Raw genomic sequence first — 27009 nt, forward strand, 5'->3', positions numbered from 1 at the left:
GGGAGGTATTTTTAATAGTAACTCCACTTGGGAAGAATAATATATGAGGCTCCCAGTGAGAAGAATATATGAGGGTCACTCTCATACCTCTTCTTCTCAACAAGGGGGACACTTTGGAAATGGGAACGAGACGGTGCTGCTGCCCCAGCTCCTGGGCAAGTGACCGCATCCACTCAGAGTGAGAGCAGGTGAACAGCTCGGAGAGCCGCCTGCCTGCCCACAGCCCTCGCGCCGCTCGCTGCCCATCCTGGACTCCAGCTGGCTGGGAGGAAACTGGCGGGGGGGGTGGCATTTTCCCCTGAAGTAAGAGGCACCAGAGTTGGGCCTATTTTGGCAGCAGATATGGGGGTTTCAGACCCCCATCACTGACGGTAGAGTATGTTCAGCCCTGGAGTGGCCCTTTGGATCCGAGTGGATCCCTGAGCCCCCAGGGGTCAGCTGAGGCAGTGGAGGGCCAGTCCGGGCCCAGGGAGGTTACAGCATGTGCAGGAGCAGCCCTGAGGGTAGGGGGCTGTTTGCTGAAGGTCCCTGGAATGTCACTGACACAGACCACCCTCTTTAAACGTGTACAGATGTGTTCGGACAAACCAGAGAGCTCTGGCAGGAAGCAGCGTGGCGCATCGTGTCTTGCAGGACTCACAGAGACTGTCCCAAGGAGCGTCTCGGTGTGGGCTTCCTGGGTGAGTGTGGGGCCACAGGCTGGCAGGGACCAGGCCCGTTCCTGCCCCCAGCCTAGGCTGGGCTGCCCCCAGCCCCAACCCTATGTGGCCTAGGTTCCTGCCACAGCCAGCAGAGGCCCACCAGCACTCGGCCTGAGGGATCGTGTGGGAGGGTCGCAGCAGGGATGCAAGGAGGAGCAGGAAAGCCAGGGCGAGTGGCCTGCCCGGGTGCTGGGGAGCAGTGTGCCCCCGTCCCCACGTGGTTCTCCAAACCCCTGGAGGCTTGGGGATCCACTCAGATCCACAGGGCCACTCCAGGGCACTCACAGCCCACGGCACCTATCCTGTGACCCACGGTGGCTTTGGTTCTGCAGGGCTCCTAGGGGCCCTCAGAGCCACCGCAGCGAAGAGGGGGTGTCCCACCACTGACCAAACCCTTGGAGGGACAGTCGGTGAGCCCCCCTGCCCAGGAGGAAGTCGTTTCCTCCAGAGGAGCAGGTGTGTGGTGGAAGAGCCGCATCGGCACAGACCCTCCCCTCCCCGGAGAAGCAGCAGCTCCGTCACAACCAGCTTCCAGCAGCTGCACGCCCGGGAAGGGGGCCAGGCGCCCGGGGAGGCTGTGGGGCCCCTGGCTGATATGCAGGCCTGCAGCGTTGCTGGGCATTCCAAGGGGACAGCAGGTGAGGGCTATGGAAGGGAGGTCAGAGGTCAGGGCTGGCAAACGCCCCCCTCAAAGGAACTGGAGCTGTAAGCGCCCCCGTCACTTGGTGGGGACGTGGCCTCTACAGAGGCGACGGGAATGCCCCCCTCTGAAGGGGCATGATCCCCGGGGGGGTTGGCAGGAGCAGGAAGGCACTGCCCTTTCCCCACAGCTCCCTAAGTCTGCCCCCCAACCCCGCTGAGCCCCACAGTGATCAGCAGGGCAAGGTCAGGGTGAGGCTGAAGGACAAGCGTGGCCTTCTGGCATTTGCTACAGGCTTGGAACTTCTGAGATTGTGGAATTTATTTTTAGTTGGCCATGGAGTCAAAACTCTGGAGACAAAAAAGGAAAGCGCAGAACAGGCTGGTGGTGCTCCTAGGGTGAAACTCTTTACTCCAAGCACAGGATGGCTTTGACCCCCGAGTCAGGCCGGGTCAGGCCCGGGCCAAGTTCTGGTGTGCGCCGGTCGAGCAACATGCAGGCTGATGACAGGAGCCCGGCCCCAAAGCCGTCCCGCCCCTCCGAGCGCGGAGGCGGGTGAGGACGCTGTGCTGCCCCCAGGCCCCCGACTGCCCCCGCAGGTCAGGTCGGCCCCGCCCGTGCCCACGGCCCCTCCGCAGAGGCCCCGGCCAAGCCGTTGCCGTCGGGGCTCTGCGAGCCGTCGTCCTCCGTGGCGGTGGCGGAGGCGGAGGCGGAGGCGGAGCGCGTGCTGTCCTCGCGCAGGGCGGGCTCGGGGCTGGCGGCACGCTGCTGCTGCTCCTTGAGCTCCGAGTAGGAGCGCGAGAAGGTGTGGAAGATGGAGGTGACTGGGAAGGCCATGAGCAGGATGCCGCTGAGGATGCTGCTCAGCGCCACCACCTGCCCGGGCAGGCTGCGCGGCACCATGTCGCCATAGCCCACGGTGGTCATGGAGATGACGGCCCACCAGTAGCTGGCCGGCACGCTGGAGAAGTCGCGGCGCGCACCCAGCTCGCGCTCGGCCAGGTGCACGAGTGGCGCAAAGAGGGCCATGGCCACGCAGAGGAAGAGCAGCAGCAGCCCAAACTCGCGCGCGCAGCGGCGCACGGTCAGGCCGAGCGAGCGCAGCCCCAGCGAGTGGCGCGCCAGGCGCATCACGTAGAGCACGCGCAGCGCCCGCAGCAGCCGCAGCACCAGCCCCGCGCGCTCCAGCAGCTTGTTGCCTCCCACGCCGGGCCGGGCCGCCAGGCCCACGAGCAGCGACACGTAGAAGGGCAGGATGGCCAGGATGTCGATGATGTTGAGCGGGGTCCGCAGGAAGGCGCACTTGCTCTCGGCCTGCAGCGAGCGCAGCAGGAACTCGAAGGAGAACCAGGCCACGCACACCGTCTCCAGCACGAACAGGCTGCGACACTTAGGGGAGCACTCACCCTGCAGGGAGAGGGGGACTCGTGTTGGGGGCATGGAGGCCTATCCTTCCTGGGCTGCCCTTTCTCCAGATGACTGCACTGCAGGGCAACGGTTGTGGACAAAAAACCAATTACGGTTTTTTTTTTTTTTTTTTTAAAGAAGTACTAGGAGGTAGGCTTCCTGCGAGGGACTGAGCGGAGCTCAGGTGACCAGCTCCCCAGCTAAGCTGGGGAATTTGTTTAAAAAAAAAAAAAAAACAAAAAACAACCACTTAAAGTTCCGGAAGCCGTTCCAAGGACAACAGCAAATGAAACATTTGTTCAGGAAAATCTATGGAAATTCATTTAAAAAAGAGTCTTTGGTATTTGAACCAAGACCACCCCCCCCCCCCCAAAAAAAAGTCCCAGATCATGGAGGAGGCTGCTCAGGGAGATACCAAAAAGAAAATAAAATAGACCTTACTAAATTAATCCAACCAATCATTAAACACACAGCAAAGAGCAGTAACATGAAGTGGGGACGGCGATATCCAGTGTTCTGGATATTTTATCACGTAAAATGCCCAGTTTTCAATAAAAAAAAAATCACAGGGCAGGCAAAGAAACAATAAAGTATGACCCATACATCAGAAAAAAGAAAAAAATCAGGCAACAGAAATTGCCTATGAGAATGACCAAATGTCAGATTAACAAAAAGCTTCAAAACTACCATTATACATATGGTCACAGAACTAAAGAAAAGTTGATTGCCGGTTCATAGCATCAGATGGAGAATATCAATAAAGAAAAATTTTTAGAGTCAAATGGAAAATTTGAAGTTGAAGCATACAATAACAGAAAATTCAGAAAACTGCAGGAGCTCAGCAGTGGAAGTAAACTGTCAGAAGAAAGGGTTAGAGAACTAGGAGATTGCCGGTGGCGATTACGCAGGTTGAGACCAGCGAGAACCTGGGACACACGGGTTGGGCCAGCACTGTGGCATCAGGTACCAGCAGGTTTGGGGAGAGCGAGGAGAGCGTTTGAAAAACAGTGGCTGCAACCCCCCCAGATCTGCTGAAAAGCAATGACCCACACACCCAGGAGGCTCGCTGAGTTCTGCCAGGGAAGAGACATCACAGGAAAAATACTGATAAGGAGATAAGAAGAAAATCTTGAGAACAGCAGAGACAGCGATGGGTCACCTGAGAGGTCACTCAGGTGAGATTACCAATCTAACATCTCAGCAGGAAGCTGTGGATAACCATGTTCACACCACTCAGAAAACACCCGCCTACCTGAGGCTCCTATATCCAGCAACACTGTCCCCAAAGCATGAAGGCAAAATGAAGACTAGCCCAGAAGAACAGACACTGAGAACTGCCTTATAGAACTCTAAAGGAAGGTCTTCAGGCTGAAACCCAGTGGTCCCAGCCTCTTCTCAATACCAAAAGCAGGAGCAAGCAAGATGAAACAGATAGATTAAACGTGCCGACAAACGTCTGTCTAGTCAAAGCTATGGTTTTTCTAGTAGTCATGTACCTATGTGAGAGTTGGACCAAAAAGAAGGCTGAGCACTGAAGAACTGATGCTTTCGAACTGTGATGCTGGAGAAGACTCTTGAGAACCCTTGGAGAGCAAGGAGATCAAACCAGTCAAACCAGTCAATCCTAAAGGAAACCAACCCTGATTATTCATTGGAAGGACTGATGCTGAAGCTAAAGCTCCAATATTTTGGCCGGGTGTGCTGCAGTCCATGGGGTGCAAAGAGTTGGACATGACTTAGCAACTGAACAACAAGGCTACAATGAGGCTGTGTGTGGGCCCTGGTCCAACAACAGGACTGGTGTCCTTTTGAGAAGAGGAGGTAAGGAGACACACACGCAGGGACAGGACCACGTGAGGACACTGGAGAGGACTGCGGCCCACTGGCCAAGGGGACAGGTTTCAGGAGAAAGCAACCTGTCAGCACGGGGATCTCAGACGTGATTGTGAGAAAACAGTTTCTGTTCAGTAACATGGTCAGTTCAGTTCAGTTCAGTTCAGTCGCTCAGTCGTGTCCGACTCTGCGACCCCATGAATCGCAGCACGCCAGGCCTCCCTGTCCATCACCACCTCCCGGAGTCCACTCAGACTCACATCCATCGAGTCAGTGATGCCATCCAGCCATCTCATCCTCTGTCGTCCCCTTCTCCTCCTGCCCCCAATCCCTCCCAGCATCAGAGTCTTTTCCAATGTGTCAACTCTTCACATGAGGTGGCCAAAGTACTGGAGTTTCAGCTTTAGCATCATTCCTTCCAAAGAAATCCCCGGGCTGATCTCCTTCAGAATGGACTGGTTGGATCTCCTTGCAGTCCAAGGGACTCTCAAGAGTCTTCTCCAACACCACAGTTCAAAAGCATCAATTCTTCGGCGCTCAGCTTTCTTCACAGTCCAACTCTCACATCCATATGTGACCACTGGAAAAACCATAGCCTTGACTAGATGGACCTTTGCTGGCAAAATAATGTCTCTGCTTTTCCATATGCCTTCTAGGTTGGTCATAACTTTTCTTCCAAGGAGTAAGTGTCTTTTAATTTCATGGCTACAATCACCATCTGCAGTGATTTTGGAGCCCAAGAAAATAGAGTCTGACACTGTATCCACTGTTTCCCCATCTCTTTCCCATGAAGTGATGGGGCCAGATGCCATGATCTTCATTTTCTGAATGTTGAGCTTTAAGCCAACTTTTTCACTCTCCTCTTTCACTTTCATCAAGAGGCTTTTTAGTTCCTCTTCACTTTCTGCCATAAGGGTGGTGTCATCTGCATATCTGAGGTGCTTGATATTTCTCCCAGCAACCTTGATTCCAGCTTGCGCTTCTTCCAGCCCAGCATTTCTCATGATATACTCTGCATATAAGTTAAATAAGCAAGGTGACAATATACAGCTTTGACATACTCCTTTTCCTATTTGGAACCAGTCTGTTGTTCCATGTCCAGTTCTAACTGTTGCTTCCTGACCTGCATATAGATTTCTCAAGAGGCAGGTCAGGTGGTCTGGTATTCCCATCACTTTCAGAATTTTCCATAGTTTATTGGGATCCACACAGTCAAAGGCTTTGGCATAGTCAATAAAGCAGAAATAGATGTTTTTCTGAACTCTCTTGCTTTTTCCATGATCCAGCGGATGTTGGCAATTTGATCTCTGGTTCCTCTGTGATACTTAGTTACAGCAGCCCTAGAAAACTAGCGGCCGAGAGGAGCCACCCCACAGCCAAGGTAAGGAGCAGCGGCTGCACTTACAGCCGTGAAGAGATACCCCACGTCCAAGGTAAGAGAAACCCAAGTTAAACGGTAGGCGCTGAGAGAGGGCATCAGAGGGCAGACAGACTGAAACCACAATCACAGACAACTAGCCAATCTGATCACACGGACCATAGCTTGTCTAAATCAATGAAACTAAGCCATGCAGTGTGGGGCCACCCAAGACGGACGGGTCATGGTGGAGAGGTCTGACAGAATGTGGTCCACTGGAGAAGGGAACGGCAAACCACTTCAATATTCTTGCCTTGAGAACCCCATGAACACTATGAAAAGGCAAAAAGGTAGGACACTGAAAGATGAACTCCCCAGGTCGGTAAGTGCCTAATATGCTACTGGAGATCAGTGGAGAAATAACTCCAGAAAGAATGCAGGGATGGAGCCAAAGCAAAAACCACACCCCGTTGTGGATGGGACTGGTGATAGAAGCAAGGTCCAATGCTGTAAAGAGCAATATTGCATAGGAAGCTGGAATGTTAGGTTCATGAATCAAGGCAAATTGGAAGTGGTCAAACAGGAGATGGCAAGAGTGAACATCGACATTCTAGGAATCAGCGAACTAAGACAGACTGGAATGGGTGAATTGAACTCAGATGACCATTGTACCTACTACTGAGGGCAGGATTCACTTAGAAAAAATGGAGTAGCCATCATAGTCAACAAAAGAGTCCAAAATGCAGTACTTGGATACAGTCTCAAAAATGACAGAATGATCTCTGTTCGTTTCCAAGACAAACCATTCAATATCACAGTTATCCAAGTCTATGCCCCGAGGAGTAATGCTGAAGAAGCTGAAGTTGAACTGTTCTATGAAGACCTACAAGACCTTTTAGAACTAACACTCCAAAAAGATGTCCTTTTCATTATAGGGGACTGGAATGCAAAAGTAGGAAGTCAAGAAACACCTGGAGAAACAGGCAAATTTGGCCTTGGTGTACAGAATGAAGCAGAGAAAAGGCTAATAGAGTTTTGCGAAGAGAACACACTGGCCATAGCAAACACCCTCTTCCAACAACATAAGAGAAGACTCTACACATGGACATCACCAGATGGTCAACACTGAAATCAGATTGATTATATTCTTTGCAGCCAAAGAGGGAGAAGCTCTATAGAGTCAGCAAAAACAAGACTGGGAGCTTACTGTGGCTCAGATCATGAACTCCTTATTGCCAAATTCAGACTTAAACTGACGAAAGTGGGGGAAACCACTAGACCATTCAGTATGACCTAAATCAAATCCCTTATGATTATACAGTGAAAGTGAGAGATAGATTTAAGGGACTAGACCTGATAGACAGAGTGCCTGATGAAATACGGACAGAGGTTCGTGACATTGTACAGGAGACAGGGATCAAGACAATCCTCAAGAAAAAGAAATGCAAAAAAGCAAAATGGCTGTCTGAGGAGGCCTTACAAATAGCTGTGAAAAGAAGGGAAGCAAAAAGCAAAGGAGAAAGGAAAGATATACCCATTTGAATGCAGAGTTCCAAAGAATAGCAAGGAGAGATAAGAAAGCCTTCCTCAGCGATCAATGCAAAGAATTAGAGGAAAAGAACAGGATGGGAAAGACGAGATCTCTTCAAGAAAATTAGAGATACCAAGGAAACATTTCATGCAAAGAGGGGCTCGATAAAGGACAGAAATGGTCTGGACCTAACAGAAGCAGAAGATATTAAGAAGAGGTGGCAAGAATACACAGAAGAACTGTACAAAAAAGATTTTCACGACCCAGATAATCACGATGGTGTGATCACTCACCTAGAGCCAGACATACTGGAATGTGAAGTCAAGTAGGCTTTAGAAAGCATCACTATGAACAAAGCTAGTAGAGGTGATGGAATTCCAGTTGAGCTGTTTCAAATCCTGAAAGATGATGCTGTCAAAGTGCTGCACTCAATATATGCCAGCAAATTTGGAAAACTCAGCCATGGCCACAGGACTGGAAAAAGTCAGTTTTCATGCCAATCCTGAAGAAAGGCAATGCCAAAGAATGCTCAAAGTATCACACAACTGCACTCATCTCACATGCTAGTGGCTCCCTGATGGCTCAGAGTTTAAAGCGTCTGCCTCCAATGCGGGAAACCTGGGTTCAGTCCTTGTCTTGGGAAGATCCCCTGGAGAAGGAGATGGTAACCCACTCCAGTATTCTTGCCTGGAAAATCCCATGGACGGAGAAGCCTGGTAGGCTACAGTCCACAGGGTTGCAAAGAGTCGGACACAACTGAGCGACTTCACTTTCACTCACATGCTAGTAAAGTAATGCTCAAAATTCTCCAAGCCAGGCTTCAGCAATACATGAACCATGAACTTCCAGATGTTCAAGCTGGTTTTACCAAAGGCAGAAGAACCAGAGATCAAATTGCCAACATCTGCTGGATCATCAAAAAAGCAAGAGAGTTCCAGAAAAATATCTATTTCTGGTTAACTGATTATGCCAAAGGCTTTGACTGTGTGGATCACAATAAACTGTGGAAAATTCTGAGAGAGATGGGCATACCAGACCACCTGACCTGCCTCTTGAGAAATCTGTATGCAGGTCAGGAAGGAACAGTTAGAACTGGACATGGAACAACAGACTGGTTCCAAATAAGAAAAGGAGTATGTCAAGGCTGTATATTGTCACCTTGCTTATTTAACTTATATGCAGAGCACATCATGAGAAACACTAGGCTGGATAAAGTGTAAGTTGGAATCAAGATTGCCGGGAGAAATATCAATAACCTCAGATATGCAGATGACACCACCCTTATGGCAGAAAGTGAAGAGGAACTAAAGAGCTTCTTGATGAAAATGAAAGAGAAGAGTGAAAAATTTGGCTTAAAGCTCAACATTCAGAAAACGAAGATCATGGCATCTGGCCCCATCACTTCATGGGAAATAGATGGGGAAACAGTGGAAACAGTGTCAGACTTTATTTTTCTGGGCTCCAAAATCACTGCAGATGGTGATTGTAGCCATGAAATTAAAAGACGCTTACTCCTTGGAAGGAAAGTTATGACCAACCTAGATAGCATATTAAAAAGCAGAGACATTACTTTGTTAACAAAGGTCTTTCTAGTCAAGGCTATAGTTTTCCAGTAGTCATGTATGGATGTGATAGCTGGACTATAAAGAAGGCTGAGCACCGAAGAACTGATGCTTTTGAACTGTGGTGTTCAATAAGCCTCGAGAGTCCCTTGGATTGCAAGGAGATTCAACCATTCCATCCTAAAGGAGAGCAGTCCTGGGTGTTCATTGGAGGGACTGATGTTAAAGCTGAAACTCTAATACTTTGGCCACCTGATACGAAGAGCTAACTCATTTGAAAAGACACTGATGCTGGGAAAGATTGAGGGCAGGAGGAGAAGGGGACAATAGAGGAGGAGATGGTTGGATGGCATCACCGACTCAATGGACATGGGTTTGGGGGGGCTCCGAGAGTTGGTGATGGACAGGGAGGCCTGGCATGCCGCGGTTCATGGGGTCGCACAGAGTCGGACACGACTGAGCGACTGAACTGAACTGAGCAGAGTAATGGAGAACACAGAGTGTCTGGGAAGTATAAGCCAAGCCGCAGAATGGAAGAATATGTGTACACATCATATGCGATAAGGGACTGGTATCGAGAACACAGATTCCTCCAATCCAATGATAGGAAAGAAAAGACAGCCCAGTTTAAAATATAGGTGAGAGATCTGAATAGACCTTTGTCCAAAGCAGATACACAAGTGACTGAGAAGCACATAAAAAGGGGCTCAGCACCATTCACCACCGGGGAAATGTTGGGCAAACCCACCCTAAGGTCCTAGCTCACCCCCACCAGGACAGCCAGAGTGTAAGAGCCGACAACACATGCTGGAGAAACCAGGCCTCTGCACTGCTGATGAGAGCGTGCCATAGTCTAGCCACCTTGAAAAGGGCCTGGATGTGCCCCCAAACCTTCCTCATGGAGTGGCCACACAGCCCCACCATCCCACTCCTAGGTGTGTGCCCAGAGAAGTCAACACAGAAGCCTATACTTGGATGTTCAGGGTCGAGTGAGTCGCAACAGCCAAGAGCTGGACACAACCCAGGTGTCCTGCTGCCGGACGGACTGAAAATCTGGAAGCCGCACACACACTGGGACACTGTTGGACCGTGGAGGAAACGAAGCGCTGACTGCTGCCACAACGTGGATGAACCCTGAAGACAGCTCAGGGCGAGAGGGCCCAGCCATGCCAGACATGCTGGGTGGCTCTGTTCTCAGGATCCAGAACAAGGACATATTCAAGACACAGCCTTGGTAGCTCAGGGCTGGCAGGAGCGGGGAGGGGCTGAGGAGTGCGTGAACCAGCCACCAGGGTCTTCTGGGAGATGGAGATTCTCTAAAATCAGACGGAAGTGGTGGCTCCAGAATTTGTGCACACTCCAGAAACGGCGGAATCGTACACTCAAGAGGGGCAAACAGCAGTATGTGAGTCATGTAGCAGCAGAGCTATTGTTAAGAAATAACGATTAGGGCTTCCCGCGTGGCTCGGGGAATCTAGAGTCTGCCTGGCAACGCAGGAGGCACAGGTTCCATCCCTGGTCCAGGAAGATCCCACATGCGGCGGAGCAACGGAGCCAAACTGCTGAGCCCGCGCTCTAGAGCCAGCGCGCCACGGCCACCGAAGCCTGGGTGCCTGGAGCCCCGCTCCACGAGAGCAGCCACCGCGATGAGAAGCCTGAGCACACAACCAGAGAAGAGCCAGCCCAGCAGCCAAGACCCAGCACAGCCACAGATGAGTACGGAAAATGACATGAAAGACTTCCACCCCGGCGGCCCCATGGGCCCTGCAGCCCCGTTCCGCCTCAGCCCTTCTGGGCAGCCTGGCGTTGCCGGGGCCAGGCTCTGAGAGGCCGAAGCTCCTCCGGGCAGCGCTGATGCCCCGGGCCTCGGCCTTCCTGCCGGGCCTGGGGCCTCGGGACACGGTGGGAGTTAGGCGGGAAGGGGCCGTGGGGCTGCCGGGGCAGAAACCCAGGCAGCGGGGAGACTCGCCATCCTCACCTGGAGTCTGATGACCTCAGCCCACCGGGTGCTTGGGGGTCCCATGACCCACACCCCAGGAACACCCGCACACGACGTCCCCTCATCCGGGCTGAACTTGGGCTCCTGGCTCCCCCATCATCTCTTGGCCAAGTCCAGCCGCAAGCCCCCATTGGGTGGGTGGTGGCCCTGAGTGCAGGAGGAGGAAGGACGAAGACCGTAGGCCCCCCTGGGGTGGGCGGGAGGCGGCCCCTTGGTCCCCAAACCTGCCCGGAGACAGGTCAATCGAGTGGATTCGGCCTGCGAACCCCTGCGCCCCACCACTCTCTTAAGGACCATTCAGGAGGATAAGTGGAGGGAACTATTTTGGGAACTTTTAGAAAATGACCCTCAGTTCAGTTCAGTTGCTCAGTCGTGTCCGACTCTGCGACCTCATGAATCGCAGCATGCCAGGCCTCCCTGTCCATCACTAACTCCCGGAGTTCATTCAGATTCAGGTCCATCGAGTCAGTGATGTCATCCAGCCATCTCATCCTCTGTCGTCCCCTTCTCCTCCTGCCCCCAATCCCTCCCAGCATCAGAGTCTTTTCCAATGAGTCAACTCTTCACATGAGGTGGCCGAAGTACTGGAGTTTCAGCTTTAGCATCATTCCTTCCAAAGAAATCCCAGGGCTGATCTCCTTCAGAATGGACTGGATGGATCTCCTTGCCATCCAGGGGACTCTCAAGAGTCTTCTCCAATACCACAGTTCAAAAGCATCAATTCTTTGGCGCTCAGCCTTCTTCACAGTCCAACTCTCACACCCATACATGACCACAGGAAAAACCATAGCCTTGACTAGACGGAACTTAGTTGGCAAAGTAATGTCTCTGCTTTTGAATATATTATCTAGGTTAGTCATAACTTTTCTTCCAAGGAGTAAGCATCTTTTAATTTCATAGCTGCAATCACCATCTGCAGTGATTTTGGAGCCCAGAAAAATAAAGTCTGACACTGTTTCCACTGTTTCCCCATCTATTTCCCATGAAGTGATGGGACCGGATGCCATGATCTTCGTTTTCTGAATGTTGAGCTTTAAGCCAAATTTTTCACTCTCCTCTTTCACTTTCATCAAGAGGCTTTTTAGCTCCTCTTCACTTTCTGCCATAAGGGTGGTGTCATCTGCATATCTGAGGTTCTTGATATTTCTCCTGGCAGTCTTGATTCCAGCTTGTGTTTCTTCCAGCCCAGCGTTTCTCATGATGTACTCTGAATATAAGTTAAACAAGCAAGGTGACAATATACAGCCTTGACATACTCCTTTTCCTATTTGGAACCAGTCTGTTGTTCCATGTCCAGTTCTAACTGTTGCTTCCTGACCTGCATACAGATTTCTCAAGAGGCAGGTCAGGTGGTCTGGTATGCCCATCTCTCTCAGAATTTTCCACAGTTTATTGTGATCCACACAGTCAAAGGCTTTGGCATAGTCAATAAAGCAGAAATAAATGTTTTTCTGGAACTCTCTTGCTTTTTCCATGATCCAGCGGATGTTGGCAATTTGATCTCTGGTTCCTCTGCCTTTTCTAAAACCAGCTTGAACATCAGGAAGTTCATGGTTCACGTATTGCTGAAGCCTGGCTTGGAGAATTTTGAGCATTACTTTACTAGCATGCTAGAGCATTCTTTGGCATTGCCTTTCTTTGGGATTGGCATGAAAACTGACCTTTTCCAGTCCTGTGGCCACTGCTCAGTTTTCCAAATTTGCTGGCATATTGAGTGTGGCACAGCATCATCTTTCAGGATTTGAAACAGCTCAACTGGAATTCCATCACCTCCACTAGCTTTGTTCGTAGTGATGCTTCCTAAGGCCCACTTGACTTCACATTCCAGGATTTCTGGCTCTAGATGAGTGATCACACCATCATGACTGTCTGGGTCGTGAAGATCTTTTTTGTACAGTTCTTCTGTGTATTCTTGCCACCTCTTCTTAATATCTTCTACTTCTGTTAGGTCCAGACCATTTCTGTCCTTTATCGAGCCCATCTTTGCATGAAATGTTTCCTTGGTATCTCTAATTTTCTTGAAGAGATCTCTAGTCTTTCCCATCCTGTTCTTTTCCTCTAATTCTTTGCATTGATCGCTGAGGAAGGCTTTCTTATCTCTCCTTGCTATTCTTTGGAACTCTGCATTCAGATGCTTATATCTTTCCTTCGCTTCTTTGCTTTTCGCCTCTCTTCTTTCACAGCTATTTGTAAGGCCTCCCCAGACAGCCATTTTGCTTTTGTGCATTTGTTTTCCATGGGGATGGTCTTGATCCCTGTCTAATTTCACACATCTGGCCTATTTGGCCAAAATCGGGTCAGCAGTAAACCTACACCCCCAAGGTCCTTCCCTCCCCCACGTTTCCATCAGTCTCCCAGCACCCTCAGAGCAGTGCCTGAGGTGCACCCACCCAGCTGCACACGCATGGGCCTGCCCCACGGGCCCTGGGGCTCCCGGCTCCTCCAGGTTCCGCCTTCACCTTTTCCTGATGGGCCTCCCCCTCAGTGGCCTCTGGGCTTCGCAGGTGAGAAGGTCAGGCGGGGCCTTGGCAGGGTCCCCTCACCAGCAGGTGGCAGTCTCCCCATCCAGGTGCCCATGCGTGCACAGGTGCTGGCTCAAGCGTTGGGGCTGGCTCAGCCCACGGCCATTTCTCCCACACCTTCTGTGGCTGCACCCCAAACCCACTCCCAGGCTCGGGGCTCCTGCGGGGGTGGGCAGGTGGCCAGAAGTGTCACCATGGGTGGGGGTGGAGCCCAGGAGACAGGCCCTCTGGAAACAAAGTCGCTTTTTTATTTTGAATTAATTAATTGGAGGCTAATTACTTTACAATATTGTAGTGGTTTTGCCAAACATTGACATGACTCAGCTACGGGTGTACATGTATCCCCCATTCTGAACCCCCCCTCCCACATCCCTCCCCATCCCATCCCTCAGGGTCATCCCAGCACACTGGCCCTGAGCACCCTCTCATGCACTGAAAACCTGGACTGGTGATCTATTTCACATATGATAATATACATGTTTCAATGCTCTTCTCTCAAATCATCCCACCCTCACTTTCTCCCACAGAGTCCAACAGACTGTTCTTCACATCTGTGTCTCTTTTGCTGTCTCGCATACAGGGTCATCGTTATCATCTTCCTAAATTCCATATATATGTGTTAATATACTGTGTTGGTGTTTTTCTTTCTGACTTACTTCACTCTGTATAATAGGCTCCAGTTTCATCCACCTCATTAGAACTGATTCAAATGCATTCTTTTTAATAGCTGAGTAATATTGCATTGTGTATATGTACCACAGCTTTCTCATCCATTCGTCTGCCGATGGACGTCTAGGTTGCTTCCATGTCCTAGCTAACAAAGTGGTTTCTGAACCGTTTTCCAAACTGCAGCCTCCACGGCCTGGCACTACCGTGGCACTATCGCTGCCTCAATTTTCTAGCAGAATAAGCAGGCACCCTGACTAGCTTCCTCAGTAACTTGGGCCGTGGGGCAGCCAGCATCCTGGGTGCGGTCAGGAGAGGCCTGGCCTGGCCGCGCTCCCAATCCCAGCTTCGTTCTCTTTTCAGAGCATCGAAAATTGTGGTATCCATTCTGCTAAGGAGCCTGAGTGCCATTGTTCCTCAAGGATAAACCCAGGTGTGAGGGTGACGAGACAGACAGGTCAGGGTGGACTGCTCACCACAAGGACAGCACCGAGCTTGGCCGACGCCTGCTGCCTGGCATGAGGCCCCCGATGCCAGGAGCGCTTCACCGCAGACCCCAAGGCAGGTAGACTCTGCCTGTGTTTATCCAGGGTAATCAGACTCTGAAAACACGTGCCCCCTTGCTGCCCGAGTGTGTTCTGGACATCGATTCACACCCCTCTGTTGATCCAGCAGAGGAGCCAGTCTGAGCTACTGTCTGCAGCTGGGAACACACCGGTGTGTGGCAGGATGTTGAGAAGGGTGAATGCTCCGTCCTTACTAATTTATCCACTCATTAACAGCTTTGTGTGAGATTTTCCCTCTGCTTCCCATGAGCACTGAAAGGAAAATATTTATTAACTCAATTTACTAACATTCATAATAACTTGCCTTTGAACTTAGTTGAGGTTTATTTTTTTCCAATTATCTGTAATAAAAGACTCTCGTAGTGCAAATAGATAATCAGGAGAAGCAATATTAAATCCACTTAGGAGAACAAACTGTATAAAAAGATCAAACAGTCATTTACATAGAAGTCACGAATGCGCTCACTTGAAACTACCTGCACTGAAGCAGAGCCGTCAGTTCACCTTCCTGTCAACATCCTGTGGACTAGCTTTACGGGGTAACACAGAAAGAAATGAAGACACCTTGCTGTGAAGTCCTCCACCCTCTGCCTGCCCTGGCTGGAAGGAGCCTGTCTTCCAATTGGCCCTATCGACCTTCATGGTCCCTCCTGAGCGCGATGTACCAGCCTGAACCCAGCGAGGGTTCAGGAATCAGACAGAACTGCGGTCACCAACATCTCACACTTTGGTGCCCCGAGGAGCAGACGCCCAGGGCCCCAACGTCCCCGCGGACGTGACCAGCATGAGCTGAGACGGACACAGACATCAAGCTGGTGACAGCAGCGCCACCCACAGATCAGCAAGCGGGGCGTCCATCTCGGGGGAGAATGGTTCCCCACCACCAATCTGAATGCTTCCTGCGTCACAGACAAGGACACAAAATCTGAAGCCACTGCTCCTCGTTTGTTCCCCAATCTCAGTCCCTGGTCCTGGGGTGCATCCACAGCAGCGGCTGCGCTCTTGCCGAGGGCACAGGTGAGCTTTCTCCTCTCTTCTGTGCTGGGTTTGGCCCCACCCGTCCGTGCAGGCGCCCCCATCTCACAGCTGCATGAGTTTCCCTGAGAACCTCTGATAGTACCGACTTAACCGCACCTTCCTGGCTGCCTGGGTTCAGACGTGGCTCCTCCACAAGGGCAGAGACTCCCAAGCTGGACAGCTGGTCCTGCGACAATTCCCGGCTCCCACGACCCGGGCAGGAGGGGCCCTGGCTCCTGCGCCCAGTGCTGACTCGGTTCATCAGGAGGTGATATTTTCCAGGAAGGCGGTCCTCCCCGCCGACTGTGTCTGGACATCCACCCCACAGCCAAGACTAGAGACACGTGGGCAGGGCACAGCTCCTCATGGGTGGGACTGGGGCCATGGCCAGCACTGAACGGACATCCTGGGGGTGAAGGATGGAGGGACAGGTGGGCAGGGAAGGCTGCATGGGGCGGACGTGGTGAGGGGCCCCGTGAGGCCGCCTGCTTGTCTCCCACTGAGAAATCCCGAGATGCTCATAGGGAACTGAGAACAGACCACACAGGGCAGGTGGACGAAGGCGATGAACTATGGGAAGTACAAATGGAGGTGAAGACGTGAGATGTCGGCTTCTAGGGGTGATCGAATGGAAATTTAAAAAGCAGGAGGTGAATTTTTTTTTTAAAGAACCAGGCAAATTGTTACCAGGCCACCCAGCCACTGGTAGGTCAGGGTCCGGGGAACTCGAGCTCACAAAGGCATGGCAAGGCCTCCTCAGGGCAGCACCTGGGGCGCGGGTTTGCAGGCCCCAGATGGGCACAGCCCCCCAGATGGGCACAGCTGAGGACCTGATCAGGTGAGCGGCTGAGTAGTGGAAGCTGGGTGAGCAAGTGTTCATCCCAGCAGGGCTCGTGACAGGAAGGGCTGGAAGCAGGAGGGGACATGTGAAACTACAGAGCAGGACTGCCTGGCTGCTACTGGTAGGGGACCAAGTGGCTACAAGACGCTGCCTGCGCGCTTCTCCTCCAGTCTCACGAGAGGTTCAGAGCAGAGGTAGTGAGGTGCACTCAGGCTTCAGTAATTACCTCGCAGTTTATTTTCACTTTCTTCTCCATACAGCTTTGTACCTGCCCAGCCTCCGTGAAGAGCAGGCATCGTGTTTACAACCAGGACACTCTGAGGGGCGTGTTCTTTGGGCCACCGGGGGAGCAGAGGGACAGGCTGTTCGGGCAGGCGGGGGGCCTGGCTGACCGTCCAGGCAGGATCTGAGCTTTGGTGGCTGGTTCCCGCGGGCGCGCCAGGTTTTCTTCTCCAGATGCTCATTTCTAGGTTGTATCAGGAAGAGCAAGTCTTCCAGGACCCCCTGACCATGCTCCTCAGAGCGCCGTCCCCTCCCCAGGAACTTCCAACGTAGGGGTGTCCCAAGGACACCCTGACCCTGACCCTCACCAAACTTCTCATGGGTGTCAATAAGGTAGTATTTGTGGTGAACTAAACAGCACAAACTCTTCGTTTGGGAGCAGCCAATTTGATGAATTACAGCAGGCAATGTCTTCTCATTAAAAATGTACATTCATGTTATAATTAATATCTAGGGCTTGAAAAGTCGCTCGGTCACGTCTGAGTCTGTGACCCCATGGACTGAAGCCTGCCAGGCTCCTCTGTCCAAGGGATTCTCCAGACCAGAATACTGGAGTGGGTAGCCTTTCCCTTCTCCAGGGGGTCTTTCTGACCTGGGGATTGAACCCAGGTCTCCAGCATTGCAGGCAGATTCTTTACCAGCTGAGTCACCAGGGCAGCCCCTTCTAGGGCTTCAGTGGAGCCTGCTGCTGCTGCTAAGTCGCTTCAGTCGTGTCCGACTCTGTGCAACCCCAGAGACAGCAGCCCATCAGGCTCCACCGTCCCTGGGATTCTCCAGGCAAGAACACTGGAGTGGGTTGCCATTTCCTTCTCCAATGCATGAAAGTGAAAAGTGAAAGTGAAGTCGCTCAGTCATGTCCGACTCTTAGTGACCCCATGGACTACAGCCCACCAGGCTCCTCCGTCCATGGGATTTTCCAGGCAAGAGCACTGGAGTGGGGTGCCATTGCCTTCAGGTGGAGCCTAGCGTCACCTGAATGCTCAGGTCTGTTCCCACCACTGCCTGGCGCCGGATAATCTCCCTGCCTTAAATGTGTGGCTTTTAAAGAAAATGCTGCAGGCCTCAGGGCGGGGAAGAGCGGAGGTCAGGGCTCGGGGGCACCTGAGAGGCCCCGGGACCCCCACCCACATCGGCTCCACGTTCAGCGCTCTCACAGCTCTCCCACGCTGCCAGCCACAGGGCAGGGGGACCCCAAGCTCTCCTGCAACACAAGGTGACTCCTGTCCCCCTCCCCCAAGCCCCAGCTGCCCAGCACGTCCTCGTCACTGCACAGCAGGGCCACCCAGGAGGGTGGGCGCAGCGGCCTGGGGGGCCCTGGGGGCCGGCCAGGTGGGTGCGGGCTGCAGGGACCTGCAGGCCCCACCACCTCCCCCTCAGGCCATGTCCACCCGTCTGCCCACCCTCCTGGATCTGGAGCAAGTGACCGTCCCTCCTGATCTAGGCGGTTATATGGAGAGCAGGACCCTGGCCTCCCCAGCGAGGCAGCTGAGACAGGAAGGTTCTTGAAGCCGAGGGCAGTGGCCAGAGGGGGTCAGCGCAGACTTGGGTGCAGGGAACCCCGTGGGGACTCCTTGTGGCTAAAGGAGGGAGGGCGGGAGGTAGCCAGGGGTTGCCCCGCCCCCACCTCCCAGCCACCCCGCCAGCCACCTCCACCACCCGGGAGGCAGAGGCCTCGCCACAGGCTCTGCTCGCATCCTGGGTGTGGCAAGGTGCCTGCGGACAGCCACGCAGCGCGGGTCGGCTGCCTCTCCAGCTGTGCCTGCGGACTGGCTTCCCCCATCCGACCCCTACCCTCCGCAGACCCACTGTGTCCCCCACAGAAGCCGGTGCCTGGACACGGCCTCCTTGCCTCCACCTGCCCCGTGGCCCACGTGTGCTGCAGCGCCTTGTGTGCAAAAGGGTAAAAGCTGTCACTTAATTCTCTGTGCAAAGCACTGTCGAAAGCTGTTTCACAAGCATTATTCAATTTAATCTCAACAACTCTGAAGTAGCCCCATTTTATAGATGAGAAAACAGGCTCAGAAAGGAGACCACGTGTTTTTGGGTCTTCAGCAGTCTGTATAGGGGCTGGGGTGGGAGCCTTGGTCTGCGTTTAAGTCTGAGAACTTAACCAGCACCTGTCTGCCTCTTGAGTGACAGAGAAGGTGAACCCACAGCCTTGGCTAGATCATGGCGGAGTCTTGGGACCGGCCTCCAGTTCTGCACGTCAGGGGCTTGGCAGCTGCCACACCCTGCAAACAACAACTAAAAATCTGAACAGACTGAAAAACACAGACTTCTCAGGTCTGTAAGAGAAGGGAGGGCACAGAGCAAACCACTGCCCCCAAGACTGGAGTGACAGATGGGTGAGCACAGGGAGCCAGGCTTCCGGGGCGAGACTCAAAGCCGCCTGGAAGCAGTGCTGGGAGGAGAGCCTGAACTGTGAGCCTCAATTGCTGGAGGCTCAGTGTGAATACGTCTGAGAGCTGTAAGCTCCAGGGTACCTGTTGAGATTTACCGGGAAATTTGCTGCCAGAGTCCGCCAAGGTTCTCAGTAAATATGGGAGAAAAGAAGATACGCAGATGGCAAGCAGCACATGAAAAGACGCCCCACTCACATGTCGTCAGGGAGATGCAAGGGAAAACAACACGGAGACACCACGCCTGTCAGAAAGGCCCATGTCCAGAGTACCAGCAGCCCAGACGCTAGCGGCAGGGGAGCAGCGGGGCCTCAGTCAGCACCAATGGCAGGCACTCTGGGAGACAGTTTGGTGCTTTCATAAAAACTAAGTCTATTTTACCTAGTGATATAGCAACCACACTCCTTGGTTTTTACCCAAAGGAATCAAAAACATGTTCATACGAAAACCTGCACAGAGGTACTTAGAGCAGCTCTGTTCATAACTGTCAAACCTGGAAGCAGCCAAGAGGTCCTGCAGTCAGCAGTGGGTAAACCAACTCCAGAACATCCAAACAATGGGGTATTATTAGAGGCCAAAAAGAAACAAGCTATCAAGTCGTGAAAAAATGGATAAAACTTAAATGCATATTACTAACTGAAAGAGGTTAATCTGCAAAGGATTTCAACTATGGGACATTCTGAAAAAGGCAAAACTACAGATAAAGTGAAAGGATCAGCGATGCCAGGCCCTGGGGAAGGGGAGGGGTCGGGGAGGCACAGAGGGTTTTCAGGGCAGGAAAATGGTTCTGAGCGATACCGTTATAGTGGATACAGGTCATTGTACTCGTGTCCAAACCCACAGAATGAGGTGGAGCCCTAATGTAAACCATAGGCTTTGGGCAGTTGCCAATGGAGATTCGTCACTCTCAGGGAGGCTGATGATGGGCGATGCTGTGTAAGGGTGGGGCGGGGGCCCACAGGAACTCTCTGCACCTTCCTCTCAATTTTGCTGTGGATTTAAAACTGCTTGAAAAACTTGTCTTAAAAAAAAAAATCTTGTAGCTTCTATTCTAGGCATTTGAGCACAAGTCTTTTTTTCCCTCAGACTAAAGCACAAATCCAAAACAGAAATCCCCTATTTTTTCTGCCAAATTTACGTGGAAAGTGGAGGAAAATGCCCCAAGCTCCATGTTTATCCCCTGGCACATGTGGCTCTGTTTCCAGAGCCTTTCAGAGTCTGGCAGGAGGGTCCCCCATGAAAACAGCCAGTGTTCCCTCCAACGCAGTGGCCAATGACTGCTGGGGCTCGGCCTGCAGTTCTGGGGGCTGGCGGGGGCGCCAGGCCAGAGTGGGGGCTGCAAACGAGACTCCCCGTGGGGGGGCTGCCACTTCACCTTCCTCGCAGCCCTGGGGCCCCCCTCATTTAACAGAAGAGCACGATGATCAGGGCTGGACCTATCCCAGACCCAGCTTCGCCTGCAGCGGAGTATCTGCCACCAGGTCGTGTCGGTTCCTGGATCAGACCTTTGCAAATAAGAAACCCAACCGGCCAGACTCATGGTCCAGCCCAGGGCCCTGGGAGCCTCTGTCCCCAGCTCAGTCCTGGGGCTCAGGGCCCTCTCTGGAGTCGGTGGCTGAGCCGGCAGCTCGCTGGGGTCCATCCTCCCTTCCTCCTTTCAGCTTCTTGGGCCTGACCGCAGCAGGGAGCACCACAGCCCGTTGGCATGGTGTGATAACCGGACACAGACGGCCCCTGCTGGGTGGGACTGGAGCCTCCTGGATGCGGGGGCCCTCGTGGACAGGAAACGAGCCATCAGGGGCTGGGCCAAAGCCCAGGTCCCTGCGCTCAGGGGCTCCTTTGCCACTGGCTCGAGCCCTGCTGCTGTCGGCGCTGGAAGAGCAGCTCATCGCTCACGGCCCTGGAGCTGGACATCCGCGGTCCGGGCACCTACACGCCCGGTGTCTAGTGGGTCCCTGCCTCCTGGTTTACGGAAGCACCTTCTCACTGTGTCCGCTCCAGAGGAACGGGTGGGCAGCTCTGGGTGGTCACTGTTGTAGGAGACTAATCCGATCACGAGGCTCAACTTTTGTGACTCTGTCACCCCCAGAAGCCCCCATCCTGACATACTGGGCTTGGGATTCAGCCTGCGAATTCTGGGAACTTGACATTCAGATGGCAGCATTCTGCCCCCAGCACCCAAAATTCATGTCCTTCTCGCCTGTATTCCATCCTGCAGCCCCCAAAGTCTAAGAAACTTCACTATCAATTCTAAGGCCTGACGTCGTCCAAGTCGGGGGTTGGGGAGACTCCAGGTCGAGTCATTAGAGGCAAAGCCCCTGAGCCTGTGCGCAGACAGTGACGTGCTTTCTCACAACGCAGCGGGCCATAACCTGTGCCCCATGGAACAGGCTCCAAGCCCGCTGCATCGGTTCTGTTTGTGCGCTGGGGAGCCCTGACTGACAGCTTGGAGCAGTGAAGCCCTCAGCCTGGCTCAGGCTGTTAAGCTCAACGAGCTTGTCTGTGCCCACACGCAGCAGCAGCTCTGTCGCCAGCTTCCGATGCTGTTGCCAAGTGTCTTCGTGAATTTGGTGCTCGAAGTTGCACTCATGAAATCCATAACTAATTATGTGGGTCTTGATTTAATCATCTGAGCTTAGAGTTAAAAATCGACTTGCAAGCCAAACACCAGCCTCCGTGAAAAGGAAGTGATGGGTTGAGCACAGCCTCTGAGGACGCGCTGTTCCCCAGGCCGGCGTGTGCACCCGGGCCTCACTACCCGCAGGCCCAGCACCGTCTCCAGGCAACGCCCCGCAGGGAGGAATCCGAGAGCCGACTGTCAGAACAAAGGCCTCTCTGGTTCCAAAGGCCTGTCCTCAGCATCTGATCACTGCGACATCCAGCGGGGTGGGCGCCAGTGTGCACACCCATTCCCGGGGTCGCCTAACCACGCTGGACACACCTCTCACAGAACCGAGTATCCAGCAGGGACGGGGTGCTCTGGGCACACCTGAGGTTTGCGTGTTACCTGACAGCAAGGTGTTGGGGGAACAGCTAGAAACATGCTCTGTCTCCTTCACTGAGCCCCCAACACCCTAGGAGTGAGGCCAGAGGCGCTGCAGACCCCAAGAAAGCAGAATGGGGAGCTCGCCTCCCTCTAGCTTGGGGCTCCTATGGTGACATGCAGGAGGGAGGTCAGGGGTCAGCCCTGGAGCTGGAGCCTCCTGGCCGCAGGGAGGGGACCGCGGCAGGAGGGGACTGCGGCAGGAGAGGAGAGCCAGCTGAGGGGCCCCAGAACAAGGGAGGGAGTCCCCTGGAGGAACCAGCCCTGCAGGAGGCCCGGTCCCAGCAGGACCACGAGGCAGAGACTGGCAGTTTGAGGAGGCCATTGGTGGTGGTTTGTTTTGTGGCAGCGGGGACACACGCAGGTCCACGACGGAGCCAGAATCAAGGCCTGACCCTGAATGAGTCCCCAAGAAGCAGGCCTCAGTGCTCACTGAGCCAGCTTCAGACAGCGGGGTCCAGAGAAGGGGCCTGGGGGTCGCGCAGGGTGGGCACCCAGGCTGAGCCCAGCCCTAAGCTGCTCTGACCTGGACCCCGAGGCAAGGAACATGGAGCTGGGGACCCCCCACCCCCTGCATTTCAATGGGCGGGGCAGGAAGCAGCAAGGGCTGAGGCTGGATGCCCCTCGGCCTGGGGCCCCCCTCAGCCTGGCGCCCCCGTAAGCCTGGGGCCCCATTCGGCCCGGGGACAACTGCTCTCTCGCTGAGCGTGAGGGCCGAGGGTCCTTGGTACCTTGTGAGGCGCCCGATGCAGCGGAACCCTGGCTGTTTCCCCCTGGTGGTCTGCGCCCTGGCGGCCCCCGCCCAGCCCATCCACCTCCATCTCCAAGGGCCTGCTGACTCCAAACGCCTCAGGGGGGTGGAGTCACACAGGCTCTGCCCTGACAGTTGGCTTGTTTCCCTCAGCACAGCGTCTTCAAGGTTCGTCCCACAAGTATGCTTTTCCCATCATCCAGCCTATAAACAACGAAAAGCAGAGACCAGCTCTCGTTCAGTTACAACGTGTGAGAGCAGATTCCTGACAGAGCCACCGCTGGCCACAGGGGCTGCCCGGGCATCGAGGAGACACGGGGATGGCCACAGCCTGGACTCTAGCAGGGCAGACTGCCCAGAAGCCCCCAACAAGCACACAGGCCCTGCACAGCCTCTGCCCACTGCTCTCAGCCGGCCTGAGCAGTCTGGCTGCAGAGTCCTCCCTGGGGCGGGAAAGGTGCCCCGAGGCAACACGAGAGACTCCGTGACATCAACAGTGAGACACGCCCGGGGCCAAGGCAGAGGGAGATGTCCCTGTGCCCAAAGGGCACACCCCAGCCGCCCCAAAGCCAGGGTCTCTGTGCACTGGGGGCTTCCTTCAGTGCCATGGGGGCCCCACTCACTCAAGGGGGCATCTCATGGGCCAGCAGCAGGAACCACGGAACCGTTTTCCTCTGATTCCCTGAATAATGGAAGATAATAATCTTTCCTCTCCCTCCATGCTTTTCTTCACCAACACATAAAAGTAACCATCAAACACTAACGCTGCCAGAGATGACGAGCGACACCCCCAGACTGATGATAAGGGAGCCTCACCAGCCACCTCTGATTCCTGAGGACACTTCCTGCTCCCCAAGATCCTTCTCCAGGAGGAAGTTGGGTGCATTGATCTGGACCATCCACTAGAGTGTGGGTGCCCCGCAGAAGCATCCTTGCTAGTGGAAGACTCAGGCTCAAGGGACAGTTGGTGCTGAGCCCCTCAGAGGACGCTTTCTGGAGCCTTCAAGAGAAGACTTGAAAATTTAAAAAGAAATTACTTAGCTACTTAATTAAAACCAGAGATCACATATAGATAGCATTTTAGCCCAGACTAAATTCTACTGGGGAAAAAACCCAACAATCAAGAAAATAATGAAGGGTTTCACGTTCTTCTCTGCCCTACATCTCCAACGCCTTGTGCCTGGAAACTTCCCTGGTAAGTCAAGGCTGCAGCAGCAGGGGAGACAGCAGAAGCTCCCCGGAAACATAAACACAGAATCATCACAGATGCCAGCTGGCCCACTGCTGGGACAAGCCCCAGACCCGAGGGCAGGACTCACCAGACACATGCACACGTGTCCACAGCAACACGTGTTACAACAGCAAGAGGGGGAAGCGACCCAGGTGTCACGGATGGATAACGGGTGCGTAAGGAGAGGGGACACTACTCGGCCCTAAGAAGGAAGGAGTCTGACATCTGCCACAACGCCGTGAACCTGGAGGACACGGTGCTTGCATGATTCCTCTTAAACAAGTCCCTAAGGTTGTTAGATCCACAGAGGCAGAAGGTCCAAGGCGGGTTCTGGGGGCTGCGGAGTCAGTGTTTAGCGGGAGGAGTTTCCGTCTAGGAAGATGAGCGATTTCGAGCAATGGATGGTACACCTGTGACTGTAGTTAACGCCACTGAACTGCGCATAAAAACAGCTCAGCTGGTGAATTTCACGTGTATTTTGCCTCACACACTCAGTGTTGATGAAACATAAACACTTTTCCTTCCTATGGCAGTGACACCACCCACTGTGACTTGGCACCTACTGTGTGCAGTGTGCTGGGATCCGGCAGTGCACACAGGTATAAGTCCATGGATGCACCAACACATGGGCACACTCAGCACGTGCTCACCCACACTGGGGTCCTTACTTCCTAACCTGAGGACTGATCTGGTGAGATAGTGTCGGGTGGCAGGAAGCGATGTTTCTGGAAATGACGAAGAGGTGGGTGATGGATGTGAATGGTGGCTGACGTGGGGACCAGCAAGGAGACTCAAGGCCAGCTCAGTCTCTGGTGACACAGCTCTGACTTCTGTTCCCTGATTCTTGCGTAAATGGTTTCCTCCTCGGATTGTGAGTTATTGCTACTTAGAAAGTCCAAACACGTCTTTAGAAGCAGAATCCAAAACCTGGGTATAGTTAAGACAGCTGGAAATGACAGCCCAGGAATCAGACACCCAAACAATGAAGGAAGCGAAACCAATTTCCTAAAATTTACATTTAAATTTGATCTGCAGTCAGGGTCACCAGGCTCCCAGTGGAGCCCACTCATAGCTGTTACCAGAGGACCGGGCTCTGCATCTCTGAATAATGAGCTGACCACATGGGGTGAACTTGGACATGACCCTGGACAGCCAGGGCCTCTGGGGGAGGGGCTATGGGAGCTCTGACCTGCTCCACCTAGACGGGGGTGGGGGTGTTCAAGTCCAATGCCCACCCCTGGAAGCTGGAGCTGCAGAGCAGGCAGGCAGTGAACCCCCCGCCACTCCGTGAGGAAACGCAGGTGATGCTGCAGGGTGACACAGTCACATCGTCAGACATGCAGCAGCTCCTCTCTCCTGACCCCAGCCCTGACACCATCCACTCCGGCCTCCCCGAACGCATCTGAGACCTTCCGGGGCGCGTGCAACACACAAACACCCGTCCCCAGCCCGTGGAGGACACTTCCACCTGTACCTCTCAGGTCAACAAGGGGGCGGGAAGTCCACCAGCTGCTCAGAGCCAGTGCGGGAGCTGGGCGCCTGGAAGAATTCCCAGGTTCCCTTCTTCTGGTCCAGGATGACGGGACTTGAGTTTACAGCACAGCACTCTAGAGGGGGCATTTTAGCTCCGAATTGTCCAAGCTTCTGGGCCTGGCTGGCAGACAGGATGGGTGAGAAGGCCGCTGACCTGCGGACTCACTGAGTTCTCAGAACTGGCAGGAATGTGGAGCCTCTGCCAGCAGTGGACAGCCTGGTGCCCCCGCCGTGCCAGCGGCTCTCTCCCCCGAACCGGAGCTGGTGCGGTGGTTCCAGGGCCCATGGTTTCAACCAACGGGGCAGGGGTGCCTAAGGCCACCAGGCCGTGGGTGCCCCTCCCTCCCCTGGCCTGGCTGCCTCCGGGCCGCGACTCGAGTCCAGCCCTAGGTCCCCGCTGACCCCCACCACCCGGGCCGGTTCCGTCTCCGCCACCCCCAGCCCTGCCCAGTCCAGCCCGGGTGCCCTGCCAGCTGCCCCGGCCTGCACTTACCCGCTCCTCTTCGGCGCGGATGTCCGGCATGGTGCTGAGGCAGAGGCCGACCGCCGTGACGGCCACGAAGGCCACGGACACGCAGGCGAAGAGCTTGCCGGCCGGGCCCGAGCGCGGGTCGTCCACCACGTCGCGCAGGCGCCGCCGGCCGCTCGCCAGCCGCCCGCCAGGTCCCGGGGCGCAGGCCGGGCTCCCTGGCGCCCCGCGCTCCACCGGCCCCGCGCGCGCCTCGGCCGCCTCCTCCTCGCGGCGGCGCAGGCGGCGCAGGCAGCACCGCTCCAGGCGCGCCTCGTCGATGCCCCAGTAGGCCAGCTCGTCGCGGAAGGCCAGGGCACACGGGCCGCGCAGCAGCCTCAGCTTCCCGGCGCGCAGCAGCGCCACGATGGCGCGGAAGGCGCACGGGCTGCGGTCGAAGAAGAACTCGTCGCGGCTCACGTCGTAGTCGTCGCACACGCGCAGCAGCTCGTCGTGGCCGCGGCAGGCGCGCAGGCGCTCGAGGCGCGCGAGCGGGCAGCGAGCCAGCGCGGCCCAGGCCAGGCGCACGCGGCAGCCGCCCACGTTGATGATGACGTGCCGGGCGCGGGCCCCGCCGCCGCCGCCCCGCCGCTCCGCGGGCCCGGGCAGCAGGGCCATGG

At 54.3% G+C, this 27009-nt stretch overlaps 1 protein-coding gene across 1 annotated transcript; it reads right to left on the reverse strand.

The window, feature by feature from the left end:
* KCNG2 (potassium voltage-gated channel modifier subfamily G member 2) lies at positions 676-27009 on the reverse strand. Its single transcript, XM_018039398.1, has 2 exons — positions 26375-27009; positions 676-2748 (listed from the first exon to the last, which is right to left on the reverse strand). The coding sequence occupies exons 1-2, from the start codon at positions 27005-27007 to the stop codon at positions 1942-1944; spliced, it is 1440 nt and encodes a 479-aa protein (XP_017894887.1). The 5' UTR covers positions 27008-27009; the 3' UTR covers positions 676-1941.

Source organism: Capra hircus, chromosome 24 (genome assembly GCF_001704415.2).
Source record: "Capra hircus breed San Clemente chromosome 24, ASM170441v1, whole genome shotgun sequence".
Taxonomy (NCBI): Eukaryota; Metazoa; Chordata; class Mammalia; order Artiodactyla; family Bovidae; genus Capra; species Capra hircus.